The 26,496-nt window shown below is 44.4% G+C and overlaps 1 protein-coding gene across 1 annotated transcript; it reads left to right on the top strand.

Moving 5' to 3' along the window:
- Nucleotides 1-668: 668 nt before the first annotated feature.
- Nucleotides 669-24,999, top strand: LOC106564637 (stromal interaction molecule 2). Its single transcript, XM_045712873.1, has 12 exons — nucleotides 669-1,959; nucleotides 6,185-6,315; nucleotides 7,312-7,423; nucleotides 7,982-8,093; nucleotides 8,400-8,515; nucleotides 8,683-8,860; nucleotides 9,045-9,222; nucleotides 13,527-13,688; nucleotides 16,290-16,390; nucleotides 20,071-20,315; nucleotides 21,293-21,485; nucleotides 21,749-24,999. The coding sequence occupies exons 1-12, from the start codon at nucleotides 1,803-1,805 to the stop codon at nucleotides 22,995-22,997; spliced, it is 2,934 nt and encodes a 977-aa protein (XP_045568829.1). The 5' UTR covers nucleotides 669-1,802; the 3' UTR covers nucleotides 22,998-24,999.
- Nucleotides 25,000-26,496: the final 1,497 nt, after the last annotated feature.

The raw sequence follows: 26,496 nt of genomic DNA, 5'->3' as shown, positions 1-26,496 counted from the left end.
TGAAGAGATGGTGATTGGGTCTAGGTAAGTGTTTCCTAGTCTAAATTCAGTGTATTTGTCTTCAACTGTTCGCTAAATATAGCCTACCTTTTTAGTATTTTACAGATAGAAATATTACAAACATTTATCCACAATCTGCTATTAATAAATCCGGTCCTAGAGTTTCGTAACACAATTAAATCAAAATATTTAGACTGACTTCCAGTGTACAGAGAAGTTGATTTTCGTGATATGGGGTGGCAGGTAGACTAGCGGTTAAGCGCGTTGAAAACCATTACAGCATCTGACTTGTGATTGTGGAAGGCGCACCTCCCCTGACTACTATCGTTGACTTCCACCTGAAATCCTCTGCTTTTGGAAGTCAACTCAAATACGCTCAAGGTCTTTCATATACTTTACAATGGTCATCGACTGGGATGTCTTATCACCCTACATTATATTTTATAATCACCCACCCTGCTTCCTGATTGTCACATAGTCTCAAACACACACTATGTTCACACGCAGTAATAATGTCCCCCCCACACTCTTCGGAGCCCGCTGACTCCCAGGGATGGACAACTGTCCCCTGCACATGCTCACAGGGTAAAGGTCAGCCCTAAAGCCGGCCCCTTTTTATTTTTAGGCTCTCAGGGGGGTTCCCGGGAGAAAGACGACACCCTGTTCCTCTAACGAGAGAGAGACGTCCTCGTCCGCTTGCTGTGTTCATCAGTGGGTTTGTGAAGAATGCAGCCCTTTACAAGTATTTCTAACTGCATCAAATAGCCTACTGTGTCTGATATAGACGTCATCAGAGAAGGCCTTTTAACAGGTGTCCAAACACTGGTTAATCCCATCCACATGACCTTCAGGTCTGGGGAAACATGCATAAACAGTCGGGAATTCGCCTTGACGCACGCATACACGCGTGCACAAACGGATCCAATGGACACGCAGTCAAGGGATGACCGGAAAAAATGTGTTTCTGAGTGTTTGTGCAAGCTGCTGGGACTCGGGAGGGACAACTAGCCTTAGTGTCATTTAATCTCTCTCTGTGTGTGTGACAGTTTCTCGCAAGATCGTCACGACGGGAGAGCAAGAGAAAATATATATATGGAAAACTGGAGAGAGTTGACATGTCTATAAAGAGTTATAGTATATGACTGCAGTATTTGACAGGATATTGAACTGCGATCAAAGAACTTTCAGTGCACTTTGGAACTGTATTTAGAACTTTGGAACTGTATTTGGAATTTTGGAACTGTATTCGGAACTTTGGAACTGTATTTGGAATTTTGGAACTGTATTCGGAACTTTGGAACTGGATTTGGAATTTTGGAACGCTCGACTTTTGATCTCCATAATCCCGATCAAATTCAACCCGTGGATTTAATTTGTGTAGAGAGCGCTTCGGTCTCACTCAGATTTCCTTGCTGTCGAAGTTTCTATTGGATTTTCTTATTGGATATAATAATCTTGGATTCAAACCATTCTTTTTTTGTAACCCATGATAAGGATTAAAATAATTCGAACCCTTTCTGGAGTTTTAATGTAACGGATGAGTTGTTTTATAATGTTATCGAATATTTCACCATACCCCCTTGGTTAGTTTCTCCACCCGAACCCAATCATTAGCGTCACATCTCTGAATAACGGTTCGGTTAATAGCTCAATCTGATCGCGTAACACTTGCGCACGGTGGTGCATGTGAGTGTTGGCAGTTGACATCGTTAACCAACCGGGTTTGTGTAGCCTACATCTGTTTTTGTGGATCTTCTCCCGGTTCTCTCGCTCCCACCGGGGTGAGAGTTTCTCTTAACCCCATGATGTTGCTCCTTTCCCCGGTTCTCCTCCTTCTGCTCCGCGGGGTCTTATTCGAGGCTTCGCAGAGCATCATCCAGGACAGCGGCTACTATCACCACAATGACCCGGAACTCGGACTCACCTTTGCCGGCCAAAGAACGGTGTTGGACTCGACAGGTAAAAATGATCCCTGAATGACTGACGGTGACAATAAGCGTGGATAGCCGTAGCCTAAAAATGCGTCCATACGCTCTCATTACCTCGAAGTAAACCCTGCTCCAACATGGATCTAGCAACGATTGGATAGGTGAATAGGACAGGTATATAGGACAGGTAAATAGGATAGGGGAATAGGATAGGGGAATAGGATAGGTGAATAGGACAGGTATATAGGATAGGTGAATAGGATAGGGGAATAGGATAGGTGAATAGGACAGGTATATAGGATAGGGGAATAGGATAGGGGAATAGGATAGATGAATAGGATAGGGGAATAGGACAGGTGAATAGGACAGGTGTATAGGATAGGTGAATAGGATAGGCGAATAGGATAGGTGAATAGAATAGGTTAATAGGATAGGTGAATAGGATAGTAGAATATGATAGGCGGATAGGACAGGTTAATAGGATAGGTGAATAGGATAGGGTCCACATATGTAGTTGAAACACAACCACTTCAGCCGTTCTGCTGCACTTCCGCTGATGTAAGAAGGGCTTTATAAATACATTGGTTTTGATTACATTTGATTGATTATGAATACATTTGATTGACTTGAGTCAGATCAGTGCAGATCTGGGTCAAATAGCATCAACACTTTCTTATCATTGAGCTGTGCGTAGTTTGCCCGGTGTAATGGAACCTGTGGAATATCCCCAAAAGTAAATCCAGGCGCAACTAAACTAGCTACATTTATTTGGCCCAGGTCTGCAGATCTTTGATTAATCAAGAGAAGTTATTCCAACCACAGGGCAATGTGTGTCCTGAAGCAGGATCTCGCGGAGACAGGGAGTGTTTTGCGCACTCAGCGGTTATCTGAGCTCGGTGTTAGGAGGAGTCATCAATGTTGAGAAACAACCTGGCATTGTGGAAATGTACCGTTTTATCAACACCTCTTCGGTCACTGGTCCTATCGTTCTATAGTCACTGGGACACATGGAGTTGCAGGACATTGGGCATTGGAGATGGGCACAGTTGTGGAGTGGCATGGTATTCTTGCCATGCAGTAGTCTAGCAGCTGTTTGTAGCCGAACATAGTTGGATGCGGGATGGATCATCTGAATTGACACATTCAGAGACACAGGGCACCACTGGACATTGAGAATTGGACATGAGCACTTCGGCAGGGCAAGGACCAGAGGTGTGGTTTGGACTGGGGCAATTCCATGATGACGGAGTTGCGTTGTGACATAGATGTGTCACTTTAGAATTTAACAAACCATGTAACTCTATGCACACAACCTAATTTTGCAGATTACAAGTGTATTTTTTTTCGAGCGCACTACACGATTTTGTATACAGGGAATTTCAATCACAGATAAAGACACATTAGGTTACTTAAGACAAACAATCAACGTTGGTTGGTTGGTTGGTTGGGGAGGATGGGTGGGGGTGTTAGAATCTCATCATGGACAATTAGCATTTTTAGCTAATTAGCAACTTTGCAAGTCCTTATTACTTTTGAGCTACTTTTGCAACAATTTAACATGTTAGTTAATCCTTCCCCTAACCTTGACCTTAGAATAAAGGGTTAACTCCTAACCTTAACCCTAACCTTAACCCTTTAGCTACTTAGCTAGCATGTTTCCTTACCCTAATCTTAACCCCTATACCTAACCTTAACCCCTAGCCTAGCTAATGTTAGCCACAACAAATGATTAATGCCACACAAATCGTGTATTACACACCAAAAATACAAGGGAACAAGATTCCCACCTTTTCCATCGTCAATAATACATTTTCCCCATATTCTTGATTAATAATTTTAGTAAGCTCACTGTTTGTTTTCAGAGATGAAATGAATCATAATTGTAGGTTCATTATCATGTCTACACACTTTCTACCAGGGTTTAGTAGTTTAAATTCAGACTGAGTATTTTTCACCTCCTCCCACAATTTTGTTTGGGGGGGTTGTGACTCCCCCAGTGGAGAATTGTGGCAGTAGAGTAGAGAAGAGTACAGTACATTACAGTACAGTACAGTAGATTAGAGTACAGTAGATTAGAGTACAGTACAGTAGATTAGAGTACAGTACAGTAGATTAGAGTACAGTACAGTAGAGTACAGTACAGTACAGTAGATTAGAGTACAGTACAGTAGATTAGAGTACAGTACAGTAGAGTACAGTACACTACAGTACATTACAGGAGAGTACAGTAGATTAGAGTACAGTACAGTAGATTAGAGTACAGTACAGTAGATTAGAGTACAGTACATTACAGGAGAGTACAGTAGAGTAGAGAAGAGTACAGTAGATTAGAGTACAGTACAGTAGATTAGAGAACAGTACAGTAGATTAGAGTACAGTACAGTACATTACAGGAGAGTACAGTACAGTAGATTAGAGTACAGTACAGTACATTACAGGAGAGTACATTACAGGACAGTACAGTAGATTGGAGTACAGTACAGTAGATTGGAGTACAGTAGATTAGAGTACAGTAGATTAGAATACATTACAGTACAGTAGATTAGAATACATTACAGTACAGTAGATTAGAATACATTACAGTACAGTAGAGCACAATACAGTAGAATACTGTACTGAACTGTGCAGTAGAGTACTGTGCAGTAGAGTACTGTAGAGTACAGTTTGGTTCAATGCAGTACAGTAACTCTAGTGTGCTCTACTGTTTACTGTACTGAACTCTATTATACTCAAGTGTACAGTACAGTGCAGGACTGAACCAATCATGGATGTCTATGTTTGGCCCCAAACAATTCCGGAACAAACCAAAAATTGGCATCTGTGGATGTTGAAATATAAATCTGGTCCAGACCGTACCAAAAACAATTCTGTGGACAAGGCAGACTGACCAAATTTCAACTACTTTTCAAATTCCATGAACATCCGGTGCCGGTCGGTGCTCAGTGACTAAGAATGCAGGTTACAGTGAAATAGGAGCAACAACGGCTCAGCCGCGAAGTGGTAGGCCACACAAGCTCACAGAGCGGGATGTCAGAGAGCTGAAGCACGTAAATCGTAAAAATCATCAGTCCTCGGTTGCAGCACTTATTACTGAATTCTAAACCGCCTCTGGAAGAAACGTCAGCACAAGAACTGTTCATTGGGAGCTTGATGAAGTGGGTTTCCATGGCCAAGCAGCCACACACAAGCCTAAGATCACCATGAGCAATGCCAAGCGTTGGCTGGGGTGGTGTAAAGCTCGCTTACATTGGACTCTGGAACAGTGGAAACTCGTTGTCTGGCAGTCCGATGGATGAATCTGGGTTTGGCGGATGCCAGGAGAACGCTACCTACCCCAATGTGTAGTGCCAAATATTAAGTCTAGTGAAGTAGGAATACTGGTCTGGGGCTGTTCTTCATGGTTTGGGCCCCTGAGTTCCAGTGAAGGGAAACTACAGCATACAATGACATTCTAGAAGATGCTGTCCTGTTTCAGCATGATAATGCTTCCATGCAAAAAGCGAGATCCATACAGAGAATGGTTTGTCGAGGTTGGTGTGGAAGAACTTGACTGGCCTGCACAGAGCCCTGACCTCAACCCCATCTAACATCTTTGGGATGAATTGGAACGCCAACTGCGAGCCAGGCCTAATCGCCCAACATCAGTACCCGACCTCACTAATGCTCTTGTGGCTCAATGGAAGCAAGCCCCACAGCAATGTTCCAACATCTAGTGGAAAGCCTTCCCAGAAGAGTGGAGGCTGTTATAGCAGCAAAGGGGGGACCAACTCCATATTAATGCCCATGATTTTGGAATGAGATGTTCGACAAGCAGGTGTCCACATACTTTTGGTCATGTAGTGTATATTGATAAACCTTGTACTGCAGTGGGCTAAATCAGGGTCACACAGAGTGTTTCTTGTTAGCCTAAAACAAATCTACTTTGACACAAAAGTATACACCTCACACACATGTTTATGGACTTAAACATAGTAAGACACCTGTACCATGTCAGATATAGAGATGAAATGTATTACATTTAGAGTTTTCATCCCAATATTACACTTTATATACATCACAGAAGACCGAACTATAACAAAACAGTTTGACATAGAAACACCATATTTTTGTCAGTTAATTTTGTTTTTAAACTAATTCTGAAAAACATGAATAACATTCCACCATGAATGAGGCCACTAGAGGGCACTTTTGGTGATTGACTGCAGGAAAGGGCTACCTAACATATTGATAAATGTATTGATTGACCGTCTCTATAGACCCATGCCTGGTGGTGTCACCTCCCTGTATGAACGAGGCAGACCGATACAGTCTGGAGGGTCTGAGGAACATCCACAGAGAGATGGATGACGACCAGGATGGAGGGATAGAGGTGGAGGAGAGCGTGGAGGTACGGTAACCATGGAGGAGGGATTCAGGTGTGTTTTGATTGGACAACAGATGGTAGGGGTCTTTATTCAGTTACATGCTGTGTGTATATCCTCGTCGACCAGTCAGACCCTTACCATCTGTTGTCCAGTCTGTCTGTCTCATGATTCCTGTCCTGTTAGTTTGTTTAAGCCACAGACACTAGAACCCCTTTAGAATAAGTGACTCCAGATTAGAAGTGTAGAATGTTGGACTGTTTGTCCCAGAACTCCAGAACTCATCAGAATGTCACCCAGGGCTAGATGATCCATGGGATTGGGTTGCTGTTACCGTGGAGATGGGAGGGGAAGGTGGCTGATATTCCTGTCCTCATCACATGAAGAATCGAATTACAGCCAAGGATAGATTCCAAGATGGTGGAGCACACGCACGCACACACACACACACACACACACACACACACACACACACGCACACACACATACACAGACACAGACACCCAGTCTATTTTATCTCTAAACTAAAATGTCTTGGTCCTTATCATTGGTACAGTTGACAGTCGTCAAACTAATGTGGAAAGTTAGAAAGGTTAAGGATGTGTGAACTGTTTATTAGACATGTGTGGTTGTGTGTGTGTGTGTCCCTCTGTGTGTGTGTGTGTGTGTGTGTGTGTGTGTGTGTGTGTGTGTGTGTGTGTGTGTGTGTGTGTGTGTGTGTGTGTGTGTGTCCCTCTGTGTGTGTGTGTATCCCTCTGTGTGTGTGTGTGTGTGTGTGTGTGTATCCCTCTGTGTGTGTGTCCCTCTGTGTATGTGTGTGTGTGTGTGTGTGTATCCTTCTGTGTGTGTTAGACATTTACCTTTTGACATTAAGCTGTAAGCTTTTCATAATCCTGTGTGTGTGTGTGTGTGTGTGTGTTATCCCTCTGTGTGTGTGTTTGTGTGTATCCCGCTGTGTGTGTGTGTGTGTGTGTGTGTGTGTGTGTGTGTGTGTGTGTGTGTGTTATGTCTTGGCTGTGTAGTTCATCATCGAGGACATGAAGCAGCAGCAGACCAACAAACACAGCAATCTTCACAGAGAGGACCAACACATCACCATAGAAGAACTATGGAGGGGCTGGAAGTTCTCAGAAGGTACGCTGTGTGTGTGATTATGCAATATGTTATTACATTCACAGTTTCTTCATTACCAAACCCTCCCACCTCTCTCCCCCTCCTCCTCTCTCTCCTTTCCCCTCCCTCTCTCCCTCGTGCTCTCTGTCCTTTCCCCTCCCTCTCTCCCCCTCCTCCTCTCTCTCCTTTCCCCTCCCTCTCTCCCCCTCCTCCTCTCTCTCCTTTCCCCTCCCTCTCTCTCCCTCTCTCTCCTTTCCCCTCCCTCTCTCTCCCTCCTCCTCTCTCTCCTTTCCCCTCCCTCTCTCCCCCTCCTCCTCTCTCTCCTTTCCCCTCCCTCTCTCCTCCTCCTCCTCTCTCTCCTTTCCCCTCCCTCTCTCCTCCTCCTCCTCTCTCTCCTTTCCCCTCCCTCTCTCCTCCTCCTCCTCTCTCTCCTTTCCCCTCCCTCTCTCCTCCTCCTCCTCTCTCTCCTTTCCCCTCCCTCTCTCCCCCTCCTCCTCTCTGTCCTTTCCCCTCCCTCTCTCCCCCTCCTCCTCTCTCTCCTTTCCCCTCCCTCTCTCCCCCTGCTCCTCTCTCTATCAGTCCATAACTGGACTCAGGATGAGGTGTTGAGGTGGCTCAGGGAGTTTGTAGAGCTGCCTCAGTACGAGAAGAACTTTAAAGACTTCAGAGTCAACGGCAACACCCTCCCCAGGTGAGAACGGCCAATCAGAAACCTCAGAGAGGCTCTTCCTGGTGGGCACAGCCAATCAGAAAGCTTCTTACTGAAACTTGCTGGCCAATCAGGTAACACACCCTAGTTACAATGTCCATTTGGTAAATTTTGAGTCATTACTATACAATTACAAACAAATCCGAAGCAGCTCAATTTGTCAAATTAAAACGCTTAATAATAACAGAACAGAAAGAGAAACACAGTCCAATCAGATGTAGAAAGATCCAATCAGAACACTTTAGTTTTCTCGTCTAATCAGAGCTGGTGTTGTTGTGATGTGTGCAGGATAGCAGCCAATGAGCCGTCGTTCCTGAGTGGCCAGCTGAAGATCCTGGACCAGAGAGACAAACAGAAACTCAACATCAAGGCTCTGGACGTGGTGCTGTTTGGTGCTCCTATACGTGTGTAGACAGTACACACACACACACACACACACACACTTTGTGCATTTGCTCATGTCCACTGATTATATTGAAAAGCTCTAAACAAATGAAATCATCTTTCTCCTCTTCCCCCTTCCTCTTCTCTCCTCCTTCCTCTCCTCCTCCTCCTCCTCCTCCTCCTCCAGGCCCACCCCATAACTACATGAAGGACTTGTTGCTGCTAGTTTCTGTGATGATGGGTGTAGGAGGCTGCTGGTTCTCCCAGGTGCAGAACAAAGCTTCTAAAGTTCACATCTCCAAGATGATGAAGGACCTGGAGAGTCTGCAGAGTGCTGAGCTCAGCCTCAGAGAACTACAGGAACAGTGAGTGTCTATAACTGTGTGTGTATAAGAGGGTTGAGGAGTACTGTTATGTGTGTTTCCTGCTAATGTGTGTGTGTGTGTATGTTTGTATGTTTCCTGATAATGTATGTGTTTGTCCTGCTTACCTCCGTGTGTGTGTGTCTTTCCTGCTGTCCTACTAACGCGTGACCCGTCCTGATACCAGGCTGGAGCAGGCCCAGGAGGAGAAGCGTAACGTGGCGGAGGAGAAACAGAACCTGGAGGAGAAGATGAGGGATGAGATCATGGGAGCCCAGGAGGAGGCACACAGACTCCATCAGCTGAGAGCTGGAGCCGTCAGTCAACTGAGCAGACTGAGATATGCAGAGGAGGAGCTGGAGCAGGTAGAGAACCTAACCTAACCTAACCTTAACTAACCTAACCTAACCCTACCTAACCTACCTAACCCTACCTAACCTAACCTACCTAACCCTACCTAACCTAACCTAACCTAACCCTACCTAACCTAACCTAACCTACCTAACCTTACCTAACCCTACCCTACCTAACCTAACTCTACCTAACCTTACCTAACCTAACCCTACCTAACCTAACCCTACCTAACCCTACCTAACCTAACCCTACCTAACCCTACCTAACCTACCCCTACCTAACGCGACCTAACCTAACCCTACCTAACCTACCTAACCTACCCCTACCTAACCCTACCTAACCTAACCCTACCCTACCTAACCTTACCTAACCCTACCTAACCTAACCCTACCCCTACCTAACCCTACCTAACCCTACCTAACCTAACCTAACCTAACCCGACCTAACCTAACCCTACCTAACCTAACCCTACCTAACCTTACCTAACCTAACCCTACCTAACCTAACCCTACCTAACCTAACCCTACCTAACCCTACATAACCCTACCTAACCTAACCCTACCTAACCTAACCCTACCTAACCTTACCTAACCTAACCCTACCTAACCTAACCCTACCTAACCTAACCCTACCTAACCCTACATGACCCTGCCTAACCCTACCTAACCTAACCCTACCTAACCTTGCCTAACCCTGCCCTACCTGGCCTACCTGACCTGACCTACCCTACCTAACCCTACCTAACCTAACCCTACCTGACCTGCCTAACCCTACCTAACCTAACCCTACCTAACCCTAACTAACCTTACCTAACCCTACCTAACCTTACCTTACCTAACCCTACCTAACCTAATCCTACCTAACCTTACCTAACCCTACCTAACCCTACCTAACCTAACCTAACCTAACCCTACCTAACCTTACCTAACCCTACCTAACCCTACCTAACCCTACCTAACCCTAGCTAACCTTACCTAACCCTATCTAACCTAACGATACCTAACCTTACCTAACCTAACACTACCTAACCCTACCTAACCTAACCCTACCTAACCTAACCCTACCTAACCTTACCTAACCTAACACTACCTAACCCTACCTAACCCAACCTTACTAAACCCTACCTAACCTTATCTAACTTTACCTAACCCTACCTAACCTTACCTAACCCTACCTTACCTAACCTAATCTTACCATACCATACCTAACCCTACCTAACCTTACCTAACCCTACCTAACCTTACCTTACCTAACCCTACCTAACCCTACCTTACCTAACCTAACCTAATCTTACCATACCTAACCCTACCTTACCTAACCTAATCTTACCATACCTAACCTATCCTAACCTAACCTTACCTAACCCTACCTAACCTTACCTAACCCTACCTAACCTTACCTAACCCTACCTAACCTAACCTTACCTTACCTAACCCTACCTAACCCTACCTAACCTTACCTAACCCTACCTAACCTAACCTAACCTAACCCTACCTAACCCTACCTAACCTAACACTACCTAACCCTACCTAACCTTACCTAACCCAACCTTACTAAACCCTACCTAACCTTATCTAACTTTACCTAACCCTACCTAACCTTACCTAACCCTACCTTACCTAACCTTACCATACCATACCTAACCCTACCTAACCTTACCTAACCCTACCTAACCTTACCTAACCCTACCTAACCCTACCTTACCTAACCTAATCTTACCATACCTAACCCTACCTTACCTAACCTAACCATACCTAACCTATCCTAACCTTACCTAACCCTACCTAACCTTACCTAACCTTACCTAACCCTACCTAACCTTACCTAACCCTACCTAACCTTACCTTACCTAACCTTACCTAACCTAATCTTACCATACCTAATCTAATCTTACCATACCTAACCTATCCTAACCTAACCTTACCTAACCCTACCTAACCTTACCTAACCCTACCTAACCTTACCTAACCTAACCTACCTAACCTAACCCTACCTAACCTAACCCTACCTAACCCTACCTAACCTAACCCTACCTAACCCTACCGAACCTACCCCTACCTAACCCTACCTAACCTACCTAACCTACCCCTACCTAACCCTACCTAACCTAACCCTACCTAACCTACCTAACCTACCCCTACCTAACCTAACCCTACCCTACCTAACCTTACCTAACCTACCTAACCTAACCCTACCTAACCTAACCTAACCCGACCTAACCTAACCCGACCTAACTCTACCTAACCTAACCCTACCTAACCCTACCTAACCTAACCTAACCCGACCTAACCTAACCCTACCTAACCTTACCTAACCCTACCTAACCCTACCTTATCTAACCTAATCTTACCTAACCTTACCATACCTAACCTATCCTAACCTTGCCTTGCCTAACCTAGCATTACCTAACCTTACCTAATCTTACCTAACCTTACCATACCTATCCTAACCTAACCTTACCTAACCTAACCCTACCTAACCTAACCTTACCTAACCTTACCTAACCTAACCCTACCTAACCCTACCTAACCTTACCTAACCCAACCTTACCTAAACCCTACCTAACCTTACCTAACCCTACCTAACCCTACCTAACCCTACCTAACCTTACCTAACCTAACCTAACCTAACCCTACCTAACCCTACCTAACCCTACCTAACCCTACCTAACCTAACCTAACCCGACCTAACCTAACCCTACCTAACCTTACCTAACCCTACCTAACCCTACCTTATCTAACCTAATCTTACCTAACCTTACCATACCTAACCTATCCTAGCCTTGCCTAACCTAGCATTACCTAACCTTACCTAATCTTACCTAACCTTACCATACCTATCCTAACCTAACCTTACCTAACCTTACCTAACCCTAACCTTACCTAACCTTACCTAACCTAACCCTACCTAACCTAACCTTACCTAACCTTACCTAACCTAACCCTACCTAACCCTACCTAACCTTACCTAACCCAACCTTACTAAACCCTACCTAACCTTATCTAACTTTACCTAACCCTACCTAACCTTACCTAACCCTACCTTACCTAACCTAACCTTACCATACCTAACCCTACCTAACCTTACCTAACCCTACCTAACCTTACCTAACCCTACCTAACCCTACCTTACCTAACCTAACCTAATCTTACCATACCTAACCCTACCTAACCCTACCTTACCTAACCTAACCTAATCTTACCATACCTAACCTATCCTAACCTAACCTTACCTTATCTAACCTTACCTAACCCTACCTAACCTTACCTAACCTTACCTAACCCTACCTAATCTTACCTAACCTTACCTAACCCTACCTAACCTAACCCTACCTAACCTTACCTTATCTAACCTAATCTTACCATACCTAACCTAATCTTACCATACCTAACCTACCTACCTAACCTTACCTAACCCTACCTAACCTTACCTAACCTTACCTAACCTTACCTAACAATACCTAATCTTACCTAACCTTACCTTACCTAACCTTACCTAACCCTACCTAACCTTACCTAACCCTACCTAACCCTACCTTATCTAACCTAATCTTACCTAACCTTACCATACCTAACCTATCCTAACCTTGCCTTGCCTAACCTAGCATTACCCAACCTTACCTAATCTTACCTAACCTTACCATACCTATCCTAACCTAACCTTACCTAACCTTACCTAACCCTACCTAACCCTACCTTATCTAACCTAATCTTACCTAACCTTACCATACCTATCCTAACCTTGCCTAACCTAGCATTACCTAACCTAAGCGTACCTAAGCTAACTCTAACCCAAACTGAGCTGACTCAGATGTGTAGAGGAGGAGCTGGAGCGGGTAGGGTTGTCCTCGTGTCCAGTTTAAGTGGTTCCATTTCTCCTGCACCAGCCCTCAGCTTTAGAGCAAACCAAGTGGCAGGGCTGTTTGGAAGGTTTTTTCAAATTAAGGAGTGGGCCTTTAACCGCCTTTGATCTTCCAAACACATGCTATTTGCTAACCAGTTCCATCTCCTGTGTGAAGCAAGTCCACAGTGTAGGAAACGCTATCAGTATTGGGTTAAGGCTGGTGGTGAAAACGGGCCATCAATCAATCAATCAAAATCTCTAACCCTTTTCCTGTGTGTGTGTCTGTGTGTGTCTGTGTGTGTCTGTGTGTGCCTGTGTGTGTGCGTGTGTGTGTGCCTGTGTGTGTGCCTGTGTGTGCCTGTGTGTGTGCCTGTGTGTGCCTGTGTGTGCCTGTGTGCGCCTGTGTGTTTGTGTGCGCCTGTGTGTTTGTGTGCGCCTGTGTGTTTGTGTGCGCCTGTGTGTGTGTATCTAGGTTCGGGGAGCATTAAAGAAGGCAGAGAAGGACATGATGGCTTACTGGTCTGTCCCGGAGGCCCTACAGCTCTGGCTACAGCTGACCCATGAGGTGGAGGTCCAGTACTACAACATCAAGAAACACAGTGCTGAGCTGCAGCTGAACGTAGCCAAGGAAGAGGTAGGAGACTACTGATTATTTGGTGGATTAGTTGGTTGGTGGATTAGTTGGTTGGTGGATTAATTGGTTGGTTGGTGGATTAGTTGGTTGGTGGATTAGTTGGTTGGTGGATTAGTTGGTTGGTTGGTTGATTGGTGGAATAGTTGGTTGGTTGGTTGGTGGATTAGTTGGTTGGTTGGTTGGTGGATTAGTTGGTTGGTTGGTTGGTGGATTAGTTGGTTGGTTGGTTGGTTGGTTGGTTGGTTGGTGGAATAGTTGGTTGGTTGGTTGGTTGGTGGAATAGTTGATTGGTTGGTTGGTGGATTAGTTGATTGGTTGGTTGGTGGATTAGTTGGTTGGTTGGTGGATTAGTTGATTGGTTGGTTGGTGGATTAGTTGGTTGGTTGGTTGGTTGGTGGAATAGTTGGTTGGTTGGTTGGTGGATTAGTTGGTTGGTTGGTTGGTTGGTGGATTAGTTGGTTGGTTAGTTGGTTGATTGGTTGGTTGGTTGGTTGGTGGAATAGTTGATTGGTTGGTGGATTAGTTGGTTGGTGGATCAGTTGATTGGTGGATTAGTTGATCCGTTGGTTGATTGGTCCAGTACTACAACATCAAGAAACACAGCGCTGAGCTGCAACTGGCCACCGCAAAGGAGCAGGTAGGAGAGAGACGTAAAACCAATCAATCAGTTTATTGATTCAACTGATTGACTGTTCACTGACTTCACATATGAAGAAAGAACATAGGGGCTGTAATTAACCCCTGGTGTGGACATGACCAGGATAATGCATTAAACAAGTCATCTGTCCTCTATATTAACCCCTGGTATGGACATGACCAGGATAATGCAATAAACAAGTCATCTGTCCTCTATATTAACCCCTGGTATGGACATGACCAGGATAATGCAATAAACAAGTCATCTATCCTCCATATTAACCCCTGGTGTGGACATGACCAGGATAATGCATTAAACAAGTCATCTATCCTCCATATTAACCCCTGGTGTGGACATGACCAGGATAATGCATTAAACAAGTCATCTATCCTCCATATTAACCCCTGGGATGTAGGGCTAGGGGGCAGCATTGACACGGCTGGATAAAAAACATACCCGATTTAATCTGGTTACCACTCCTACTCAGTAACTAGAATATGCATATACTTATTACATATGGATAGAAAACACCCTAAATTTTCTAAAACTGTTTGAATGGTGTCTGTGAGTATAACAGAACTCAAATGGCAGGTCAAAACCTGAGAGATTCCTTTACAGGAAGTGGCCTGTCTGACCATTTCTGGAACTTCTTTGCCATCTCTATCATTTACTAAGGATCTCTGCTCTAACGTGACACTTCCCACGTCGTCCATAGGCGCTCAGAGCCCGGGAAAAAGAGAATGTCGTCATTCCAGCCCCAGGCTGAAACACATTATCGCCTTTCTCAAGTGGCCCATCAAGGGACACTAGCTTATGCGCGTGACCCCGACCGCCCCGCCTTTGGGATTTTTTCCTCTGTTTGCCGAAAAGGAGATTCCCTGTCGGAATTTTATCGCTTTTCTACGAGAAAAATGACGTAAAAATTGATTTTAAACAGCGGTTGACATGCTTCGACGTACGGCAATTGAATACTTTGAATTTTATTGTCAGGAATTGCGCCAAGCGCGCGACACTTCTTTACTATTTCGGATAGTGTCTGGAACGCACGAACAAAACGCTGCTATTCGGATATAACGATGGATTATTTTGGACCAAACCAACATTTGTTATTGAAGTAGACGTCCTGGGTGTGCATTCTGACGAAGACAACAAAAGGTAATGACATTTTTATAATAGTAAATATGATTATGGTGAGTGCTAAACTTGCCGGGTGTCTAAATAGCGAGCCCGTGATGCCTGGGTTATGTACTTAGAATATTGCAAAATGTGCTTTCACCAAAAGCTATTTTAAAATCGGACATATCGAGTGCATAGAGGAGGTCTGTATCTATAATTCTTAAAATAATTGTTATGCTTTTTGTGAACGTTTATCGTGAGTAATTTAGTAAAATGTTAGCGAATTCCCCGTAAGTTTGCGGGGGTATGCTAGTTCTGAACGTCACATGCTAATGTAAAAAGCTGGTTTTTGATATAAATATGAACTTGATTGAACAAAACATGCATGTATTGTATAACATAATGTCCTAGGGTTGTCATCTGATGAAGATCATCAAAGGTGAGTGCTGCATTTAGCTGTCTTCTGGGTTTTGGTGACATTATATGCTGGCTTGAAAAATGGGTGTCTGATTATTTCTGGCTTGGTACTCTGCTGACATAATCTAATGTTTTGCTTTCGTTGTAAAGCCTTTTTGAAATCGGACAGTGTGGTTAGATTAACGAGAGTCTTATCTTTAAATGGCTGTAAAATAGTCATATGTTTGAGAAATTGAAGTAATAGGATTTTGAAGATTTTGAAAATCGCGCCACAGGCTGGCAGTGGCTGTTACGTAGGTGGGACGAATTCGTCCCGCCGGTCCCATAGAGGTTAAACAAGTCATCTATCCTCTATAGTAACCCCCTGGTGTGGACATGAACAGGAGGATGTGACCTCATATTTACCCTTGGTATGTGTATATCCTGTCCAGGCAGAGAAGATCAAGAAGAAGAGGAGTTCCCTCATGGGGACCTTCCACGTGGCTCACAGCTCCTCACTGGATGATGTTGACACCAAGATCCTGGAGGCCAAGTGAGAGACACACATACACACACTTGTTTTTCTATCCTCGTGGGGACCTAAAAATTGATTTCCATTCAAAATCATATTTTCCCTAACCTTAACCCCTAACCCCTAAGCTTAAAATAGCTTTTGTCCTCATGGGGACGTGGGGATTTCAGGTCCCCACGAGGATAGAAGAACAAGATCACAAACACAGACACACACACAGTCTTAATTTAGTAAACAATAACTATGACAAAATAACAACCTATTTTTCCTGACTAAAACTATGAGGATAACGAGATCAGAGAGAGAAAAACATAACTGTAACAAATTACTTTGAATTTCAGTCGATAAAAATGTGACATACGAGAATTCCACATCAAATCAAATGTATTTATATAGCCCTTCGTACATCAGCTGATATCTCAAAGTGCTGTACAGAAACCCAGCCTAAAACCCCAAACAGCAAGCAATGCATGTGAAAGAAGCACGGTGGCTAGGAAAAACTCCCTAGGAAAAACTCCCTAGAAAGGCCAGAAACCTAGGAAGAAACCTAGAGAGGAACCAGGCTATGAGGGGTGGCCAGTCCTCTTCTGGCTGTGCAGGGTGGATATTATAACAGAACATGGTCAAGATGTTAAAATGTTCATAAATGACCAGCATGGTCAAATAATAATAATCATAGTAGTTGTCGAGGGTGCAACAAGCACGTCCGGTGAATAGGTCAGGGTTCCATAGCCGCAGGCAGAACAGTTGAAACTGGAGCAGCAGCATGGCCAGGTGGACTGGGGACAGCAAGGAGTCATCATGCCAGGTAGTCCTGAGGCATGGTCCTAGGGCTCAGAGAGAGCATATTATTAGAGAGAGCATATTTAAATTCACACAGGACACCGGATAAGACGAGAAATACTCCAGATGTAACAGACTGACCCTAGCCCCCCGACACATAAACTACCGCAGCATAAATACTGGAGGCTGAGACAGGAGGGATCAGAAGACACTGTGGCCCCATCCGATGTGAATGTTAAAGTCACCAAAAATTAGAATATTATCTGCTATGACTACAAGATCTGATAGGAATTCAGGGAACTCAGTGAGGAACACTGCATATGGCCCAGGAGGCCTGTAAACAGTAGCTATAAAAAGTGAGTGAGTAGGCTGCATAGATTTCATGACTAGAAGCTCAAAAGACGAAAACGTCATTGTTTTTTTTTTTGTAAATTGAAATTTGCTATCATAAATGTTAGCAACACCTCCGCCTTTGCCGGATGCACGGGGGGTATGGTCACTAGTGTAACCAGGTGGTGAGGCCTCATTTAACACAGTAAATTCATCAGGCCTAAGCCATGTTTCAGTCAGGCCAATCACATCAAGATTATGATCAGTGATTAGTTCATTGACTATAACTGCCTTGGAAGTGAGGGATCTAACATTAAGTAACCCGATTTTGAGATGTGAGGTATCACAATCTCTTTCAATAATGGCAGGAATGGAGGAGGTCTTTATACTAGTGAGATTGCTGAAGCGAACACCGCCATCTTTAATTTTGCCCAACCTAGATCGAGGCACAGACACGGTCTCAATGGGGAAAGCTGAGCTGACTACGCTGACTGTGCTAGTGGCAGACTCCACTAAGCTGGCAGGCTGGCTAACAGCCTGCTGCCTGGCCTGCACCCTATTTCATTGTGGAGCTAGGGGAGTTAGAGCCCTGTCTATGTTCGTAGATAAGATGAGTGCACCCCTCCAGCTAGGATGGAGTCTGTCACTCCTCAACAGGCCAGGCTTGGTCCTGTTTGTGGGTGAGTCCCAGAAAGAGGGCCAATTATCTACAAATTCTATCTTTTGGGAGGGGCAGAACACCGTTTTCAACCAGCGATTGAGTTGTGAGACTCTGCTGTAGAGCTCATCACTCCCCCTAACTGGGAGGGGGCCAGAGACAATTAATCGATGCCGACACATCTTTCTAGCTGATTTACACGCTGAAGCTATGTTGCGCTTGGTGACCTCTGACTGTTTCATCCTAACATCGTTGGTGCCGACGTGGATAACAATATCTCTATACTCTCTACACTCGCCAGTTTTAGCTTTAGCCAGCACCGTCTTTAGATTAGCCTTAACGTCGGTAGCCCTGCCCCCTGGTAAACAGTGTATGATCGCTGGATGATTAGTTTTAAGTCTAATACTGCGGGTAATGGAGTCGCCAATGACTAGGGTTTTCAATTTGTCAGAGCTAATGGTGGGAGCCGTCGGCGTCTCAGACCCCACAACGGGAGGAGTAGAGACCAGAGAAGTCTCGGCCTCCGACTCCGACTCGCTTAATGGGGAGAACCGGTTGAAAGTTTCTGTCGGCTGAATAAGCGACACCGGTTGAGCATTCCTACAGCGTTTCCCTCCAGAAGCCATGAGAAAGTTGTCCGGCTGCGGGGACCGTGCGAGGGGGTTTATACTAACGTTACTATCTGTACTTACTGGTGGCACAGACGCTGTTTCATCCTTTCCTACACTGAAATTACCCTTGCCTAGCGATTGCGTCTGAAGCTGGGCTTGCAGCACAGCTATCCTTGCCGTAAGGCGATCGTTCTCCTGTATATTATAAGTACAACGACTGCAATTAGAAGGCATCATGTTAATGTTACTTAGCTTCGGCTGTTTGAAGTCCTGACGAACCATGTCCAGATAAAACCTCCGAGGTGAAAAAGTTGAATGAAAAAAGTTGAGTGAGGGAAAAACTAAAAATATACGGTAATGAAAAAGTAAAAACCGTGAGGTAGCAAAGTAAGATCGGCAACAAAACGCACAGCAGCACGTAAACAAGTCTGCAAGTTGTGACCGGAAACAGGAAGTCACACACACCAGGATCTGTTCACTACAACAGCCACATGTGACTGATGGACATTTAACTTGACATGAATCTACTTTTCATCCGTTTTGTCCAATTCTAACCAAGCATGCAGAATATTTAATGTAGTCCTCTCATTGGCAGAATTAAAGTTGTGTGATCTGATCTGACTGGCTCTCCCACACAGCTTCCAGGTGGTCTCTTCATTCACTCTTCAGTCTTTTGAACTGATGTGAAGCAGGACACTGGACTTGTAACTAACCTCAACTCAAAACAATGTTTACTCTCACTCTTACTTTCATGGGGGCTATTTTCTGATTTGATTACATCAGAAGCTCAGTTTTCCCATGTGTGCTGTTATTCGTTCATCTGTGCCACAGTCCGCAACTATGAGTTGCAGTTGCTGTTCTCGTGTTTTTGTGACGTGTTTTTGTGACGGAGTTGACGTGTTTTGTGACGAGTTGACGTGTTTTGTGACGTGTTTTGTGACGGAGTTGACGTGTTTTTGTGACGGAGTTGACGTGTTTTTGTGACGGAGTTGACGTGTTTTTGTGACGAGTTGACGTGTTTTGTGACGTGTTTTGTGACGGAGTTGACGTGTTTTTGTGACGGAGTTGACGTGTTTTTGTGACGAGTTGACGTGTTTTGTGACGTGTTTTGTGATGGAGTTGACGTGTTTTTGTGACGGAGTTGACGTGTTTTGGTGACAGAGTTTTTGTAACAAATTTGACTTTGTTGTGTCACAGTAACATACTAAACTAATGTATGTTGTGTTGACATAGCTGACATGTTACTGTATTATAGCAGTCCTTACCTGTGTGTTGTATCAGCTAGCTGACGTAAACTGTGCTTTTGACATCCCTCACAGGAACGCCCTATCAGAAGTCACGGCCTGCCTACGGGAGCGTCTCCACCGCTGGCAACAGATAGAGCGTCTGTGTGGTTTCCCTCTCCTCAGGAACTCTGGCCTGGCCAGCCTGACAGCCACGCTGTATTCAGACTCTAACTGGGTGGCAATGCCCAGGGTGTCTGTTCCCACCTTCCCTTCCTGTCATGAAACAATACAAGGCTCTCTGGAGGATCTGATGGAAGACCCCTCAGCACCCATCTTAGGTAGGTTATAGCAATCAGTCGCTCGGTTGGTCAATATAATGAAAATATAATATGGTCATTAAGCAGACATCTTTATGCAAACAGATTTACAGCACAGTGAGTGTATGTTTATGGGATCACCGTGGTAATCAATCAACCAATCTCATGCCCATACGTAGTCAAGGGCTTGACGATTAGTTGACACGTTGAATCAGGTGCTAGCTCTGGAATATATCAAACACATGGAACAGCTGGGGGTCCTGAGGAGAGGTTTAGAACAGCTGGGGGTCCCCAGGAGAGGTTTGGAACAGCTGGGGGTCCCCAGGAGAGGTTTGGAACGGCTGGGGTTCCTGAGGAGAGGTTTGGAATGGCTGGGGTTACCGAGGACAGCCCCGAGGAGAGGTTTGGAACGGCTGGGGGTCCCGAGGAGAGGTTTGGAATGGCTGGGTGTCCCGAGGAGAGGTTTGGAACAGCTGAAGCTCCACAGGAGAGGTTTGGAACAGCTGGGGGTCCCGAGGAGAGGTTTGGAACGGCTGGGGGTCCCGAGGAGAGGTTTGGAATGGCTGGGTGTCCCGAGGAGAGGTTTGGAACAGCTGAAGCTCCACAGGAGAGGTTTGGAACAGCTGGGGGTCCCGAGGAGAGGTTTGGAACGGCTGGGGGTCCCGAGGAGAGTTTGGAATGGCTGGGTGTCCCGAGGAGAGGTTTGGAACAGCTGAAGCTCCACAGGAGAGGTTTGGAACAGCTGGGGGTCCCGAGGAGAGGTTTGGAACGGCTGGGGGTCCTGAGGAGAGGTTGGAGAACCACTGCCATACCTGATTCAAGGTTTAAGTGATTAGCTGCTTAGTTGAATCAGGTTTAGTTTTATTTTTGCGAGGTTGTCCATGAATAGGTTTCCATAAAATGAAAAAAATTCCAAAAATGGTCCCCAAAAATTGTCCCCAAAATTTGTCCCCAAAATTTTTCTTACCGGGAATGTTCCCTTACCTTTGCAACCCTAGTTCCATCAATGAAGCGCTCCCCTCGCTCTCGTGGATCTACCTCCACCGTGTGTCGTCAACGGCGTTCTGGACACGCCTCCTCTTCCTCTTCCTCATCCTCCTTCTCCGACCCTGATATCCTTATCCCTATCCACACCACGCTCCCCTGCTTCGAGGAAGAGGAGCAGATCTTCATCAACGCCCAGCGGAGGGGGTGAGTCGCACAGTTTCAATTCAGTCAATTTAGGAAATAAACTGACGTTCCAATTCTGATTCCAATTTTCTACAACGCTTCTCTGTGTCCACTGATTACAAGCTTACTCACGGTAACACTTACAGTATTTTCAATGTATGATTGAAACTTTGTGAACCTTGATGGAATCTTTCTCTCTCTATATCTTTTCCTCTCTCTCCCTCTCACTCTCCCTCACTCCCCCCCTCTCTCTCCCCTCCCTCTCTCTCTCCTTCTCTCTACAGAGATTCTCAGGTAATTTATTCTGACAGGACCCCTCCTGTCAGCAGAAGGTCATCAGAACCTTCCGGAACAGAATCCCCCGTTTGTAAGATATCTAGTGGAGAACTGGAAGCTTCCTTGGATGAAGCCACATTGAAGACATCATCTAAAGACGAGCCAGACTCTTCTGCTGTGGACAACACTGCTCCAAGGAAAATGCAAAGAGGCAAAAGTGAGACTTCCATGGACCCCCCCGCCGACGCAGCAGCCAAAAAGGTCTTGGGTCGTTCGATGGACAACGTCTCAAGGAAGTCATCCAGAGATGAGTATCACGAGGTTCCGTTGGAGACTCACGTCTCAAAGAAGAGGTCTCTTCTATCTACAGACATGATCGGTGTGTCTCTGGACACCGGCTCCAGGCAGATGATGAGAGAGAGCAGGGGAGAAGTCTCATTCAACAACACCATGAGAGGAAGGCCCAGAGAAGAAATGGTGGCGGCCATTGGAACCCCAACGAGAAGGATATCCCGAGAGGAGGTGGACTTCTTAGCCGACAGCGCTCAGAGGAGGATGGCGATGACCAGAGACAAACTGACCCTTCATCTGGACAGCAACTCTTCTCACAAGATGCTCAGGAAGAAGATAGAGTTCCCAGTGGAACCACCATCTGCCGCCACGAGGAAGATATCGATAGACGAACACCATGAGATGTGCTCTCACGCTGGCAGACGAACAAACAGCGATAAGATTGACAGATCCATAGACACTCCCACTGGGAAGATCTACCCGGACAGGGTCGACAGTGCCCCGGAAATCCCCAAACGGAGGATATCCAGGGAGGAGTATGCTGGGTCGTCCCAGTTGGGTCACGGTCCCCAGGTTTTGGATCGAGGTCAGTTCGGACAACCTGACCTCACATTGTCTACGCCATGGAAACAAGCCCAGACCCCTGACCCTTATACCTCCGACCACCTGACCGAACTGGTGTATGACGGAATTCTGGAGAAGTCCTGTATCACCCCAGCAACGACCCCAGCAACAACCTCTGACCTGCCCCAGAGGATCACGGAAGGAGGAGAGCGAGAAGGGAATCCTCCTGTTCCGCCCCCGAGGAGCGGCCGGTCCCTAAACACGTTGCCCCCGGAGATGAGAGGCGAGAGGCACCAAAAGGACAAAGACAAAAGCACGAAGTCATCCAAACTCAAGAACCTTTTTAAGAAAAGGAAAGATCATACCCCAGAACTGCCACAAGGGGGCCTGAACAATCTCTGACCGTTAACTGGAATTTAAACACTTTTTTACGTTAATTTTTTTAACCAGGAATTCTCTTGAGGTTATGAAACTCTTCATTTTTTTAAAAGAGAGAGATCTGGAAAGACCTCAGCCATGAAAAGCTGAGAGGAAACATGAACATTAGTCTTATAGATTTGATTTTCTAAAAACCGACACGGATTCTTGGCTGGGATTGCATGTTTGAAAGAAAAAAACATGAGCAATAGGCTTGATAAATGTTTTTTCAAAGTCAACAAAGACTGATTTTTGAAACCCAGAAAAATAGTGTCCTGGCCGAAAAAGCGCAGATTACTGGGCAACATCTTATTTTGGCAATGGCTAGTCAATGGGCAGGCACCAAACTCTTGAGTTGACATGTCAGTCTCTAAGACTGATCAAACTCATACTGGACTGAATACTCTGAAAACAGGAGACAGTGTTTGGTATAGTTTCGGTAATATTTTGGTAATACAAAGCAGAATCAATTAACCAGCTATCTTTTAATTCACCATAGTTAACCATCTAACTTTGATAAATAACCAGAAATAACTATTGATTTTCTGGTTCATTAAGAAAAGCTAAACTTAGATATGTGTGTCTTTGGTTGTTTAGTCAATTGGACAATGCCCATGTCAAGCTTAAAGGTATAAAAAGCTATTTTCATAACGTTTAGGCAAGTTAGCTGGCTAACTCATTGATCCTGCTTTTATAGTATACCCCTCTGGCCGGATTTCCTCAGAGGGACAAAGAGGATGAAGGGTGTAAGATAACCTATGGTGCACAAATGTTGTCTCTGCAAGGAAGTCTTAATAAGTAGACCAATGATGGGTGTCCCGTTTCAGCTTCATTTGGAAGCAGTGTGATCCCATACTATGTTTGATCGCCTCCTATGTTCAGCGTTGGGTGTTTAGAGCTGAGCTATTTATTTCTTGACTAGGGAGCATTTCTTCGGAGCTCTTCTCCTGTACGATAGAAGCAACTGTAGTTTATTTGGATTGGGGAGTGCTGTTCAATGGTTCCTAGACCTTTTTATCAGTACAGTCACCGTGCTTTGTTCAATGGTTCCTAGACCTTTTTATCAGTGCAGTCACAGTGCTGTTCAATGGTTCCAATACCTTTTTATCAGTGCAGTCACAGTGCTGTTCAATGGTTCCTAGACCTTTACCTCAGTGCAGTCACAGAGCTTTGCTTGGGGGAGATTTCTAGTATGTGTACGGTTGCAACATTTAGATAACTTTCCCAAATTCCCAGGTTTTCCGGTCAGAAGATTCCCTGGAATCCTGGTCAGAAGATTCCCAGAATCTAGAGGGAAAATCGAGAATATTCCAACCAGGATTTCTGGAAAACCTGGAAATTAGTTGAAAAGCATGTTTTTTTTTAAATTTAACTAGGCAAGTCAGTTAAGAACAAATTCTTATTTACAATGACGGCCTAGGAACAGTGGGTTAACTGCCATGTTCAGGGGCAGAACAACAGATGTTTTACCTTGTCAGCTCGGGGATTTGATCAAGCAACCTTTCGGTTAGTGGCCCAACGCTCTAACCACTAGGTTAGACTCTCTAACCACTGTTGCTTTTCGTTTCTTTTAGAACTGAGCTTTGAGAAAGGATGTGATTTTTTAAAAACTAAATTAATCTAATTAAATTAGCTTGTTTTTGAGAATTGTTCTGTTCTTTTTCTTTGTGGAAGTTCAGTTTTTCTTTTCAAGGTGATTAATTTACTGATTTTATTTGAAGGTGCCTTTGGGGGGTAGTTTCTCAATTTTTATGTAAAAAAATGTTCATGACATCTTTTACTTGTTTGTTAATTAAATATAATTTATTTTATTGACCGTTTTACAGTCTTGGGTGTCTAGGATAGAGTCAACTATATCTAAAGAAAGTCTTGACCAAGTCAAGGTCCTCAGAAACGGACCTGCACTAAAATACTTTATTGAAAGGAAACTTTGTATGCATTGATAATGATGAATTTTAAAATAAATGTTAACAAAATTTCGAATGTATCATTGTTTTGTAAGTATTTATTGCTTGGTTACAGTACATTTTCAAACAAAATGCTAAAACAGTCACATAGCTACAGATAAAAGTAAAGATAACCTTTTTACATAATTGAGAATTCACATTTTTAATAAGGGAATACATTTAATTGGTGTTAAACACCTTGGGTAATGGGTGACACACACAACTTTAATCAAAAGACAAAGCATAAAGGCTCCATTGACAAAACGTATTGCACGATTTTCTAGAAAAACAATACTGATTTTATCATAGAAAAACCTATTACATCTCTCAGGGGACATAACAACTGCAGTGGTGTCATGGAGGATGACTGGTCTCTCAGGGGACATAACAACTACAGTGGTGTCATGGAGGATGACTGGTCTCTCAGGGGACATAACAACTACAGTGGTGTCATGGAGGATGACTGGTCTCTGGTTATTTTCTGGCATTCCTCCTCGCTCCTAATATAAAAATTAAAAAAACATTAAAACTAGTACACACGTCAACAGATATTCGTCATAATCAGTAGGGAATAACAGACATGTCATTCAGTAAGGGACTGTAACAATATTGTAAGATAATACACAACACAGAGGACTAGAGGTCAATGGGGCATGAATGATCAATGGAAATAGTTATTTTTCAGTTCAACATCTGTGTAGGGATTTCAGTCTGGGACTCATAGCTACATGTCAAGTTTTCATTGGTCCAAATCGTCTATACGTTGAGCCTGAAACAGGATACTTGTTATTTGGCCATTGGCCCAATTTTACTGCAAGGAATTCTAATTGGTCGACCACAGGCTAGCTAGGACAGGGAAGAATGACCATCTACTTCCCAGAATAACATCTATGATTCCTTCTCTTTGAATAAACCACTTTTTCTCCCCCTGATTTGCTTTGGGGTCTGTGTTATTGAAGAATAACATCAACTGCTATCATGACAAACACCTTGATACATAACAAAACTAACTGATATCAGTAGGCATGTAGCCCCCAATGTCCTGCTGACTCACTGTGTATTTGATACATAACAAAACTAACTGATATCAGTAGGCATGTATCCCCCAATGTCCTGCTGACTCACTGTGTATTTGATACATAACAAAACTAACTGATATCAGTAGGCATGTATCCACCAATGTCCTGCTGACTCACTGTGTATTTGATACATAACAAAACTAACTGATATCAGTAGGTATGTAGCCCCCAATGTCCCCCTGACTCACTGTGTATTTTTCCGACCCAGAAGGCAGCAGGAATGAGGAGCAGGAACAGAGATTTGGAGGCCAGTACCAGGACCCAGCTCAGACCACATTCAGGGTCAGGGTTGTCCTGGATGTTCTCTGTTTAATGGTGAGGTACATTATCAGTGGGCAACTTTCTGTGTTATTTTCAGACCTATCAATCAGTATGTCCTTTCTACATTACACCAAGGGAAATGGAAATATTGTGTTTACACTGATATTGTTGACAGTAAAAATCTTATGATGATACAAA

Source organism: Salmo salar, unplaced genomic scaffold (genome assembly GCF_905237065.1).
Source record: "Salmo salar unplaced genomic scaffold, Ssal_v3.1, whole genome shotgun sequence".
NCBI classification, from domain to species: Eukaryota; Metazoa; Chordata; class Actinopteri; order Salmoniformes; family Salmonidae; genus Salmo; species Salmo salar.
The sequence above is the reverse complement of the archived record's forward strand: the minus strand, read 5'-3'. Positions and strand labels throughout refer to the sequence as shown.

Coding starts and splice junctions, on each gene's coding strand:
- LOC106564637 (XM_045712873.1), top strand. CDS start 1,803: ATGATGTTGCTCCTTTCCCCGGTTCTCCTCCTTCTGCTCCGCGGGGTC. Junction 7,424..7,981: donor GGGCTGGAAGTTCTCAGAAG/GTACGCTGTGTG, acceptor TCTCTCTATCAG/TCCATAACTGGACTCAGGAT. Junction 13,689..16,289: donor TGAACGTAGCCAAGGAAGAG/GTAGGAGACTAC, acceptor TATCCTGTCCAG/GCAGAGAAGATCAAGAAGAA.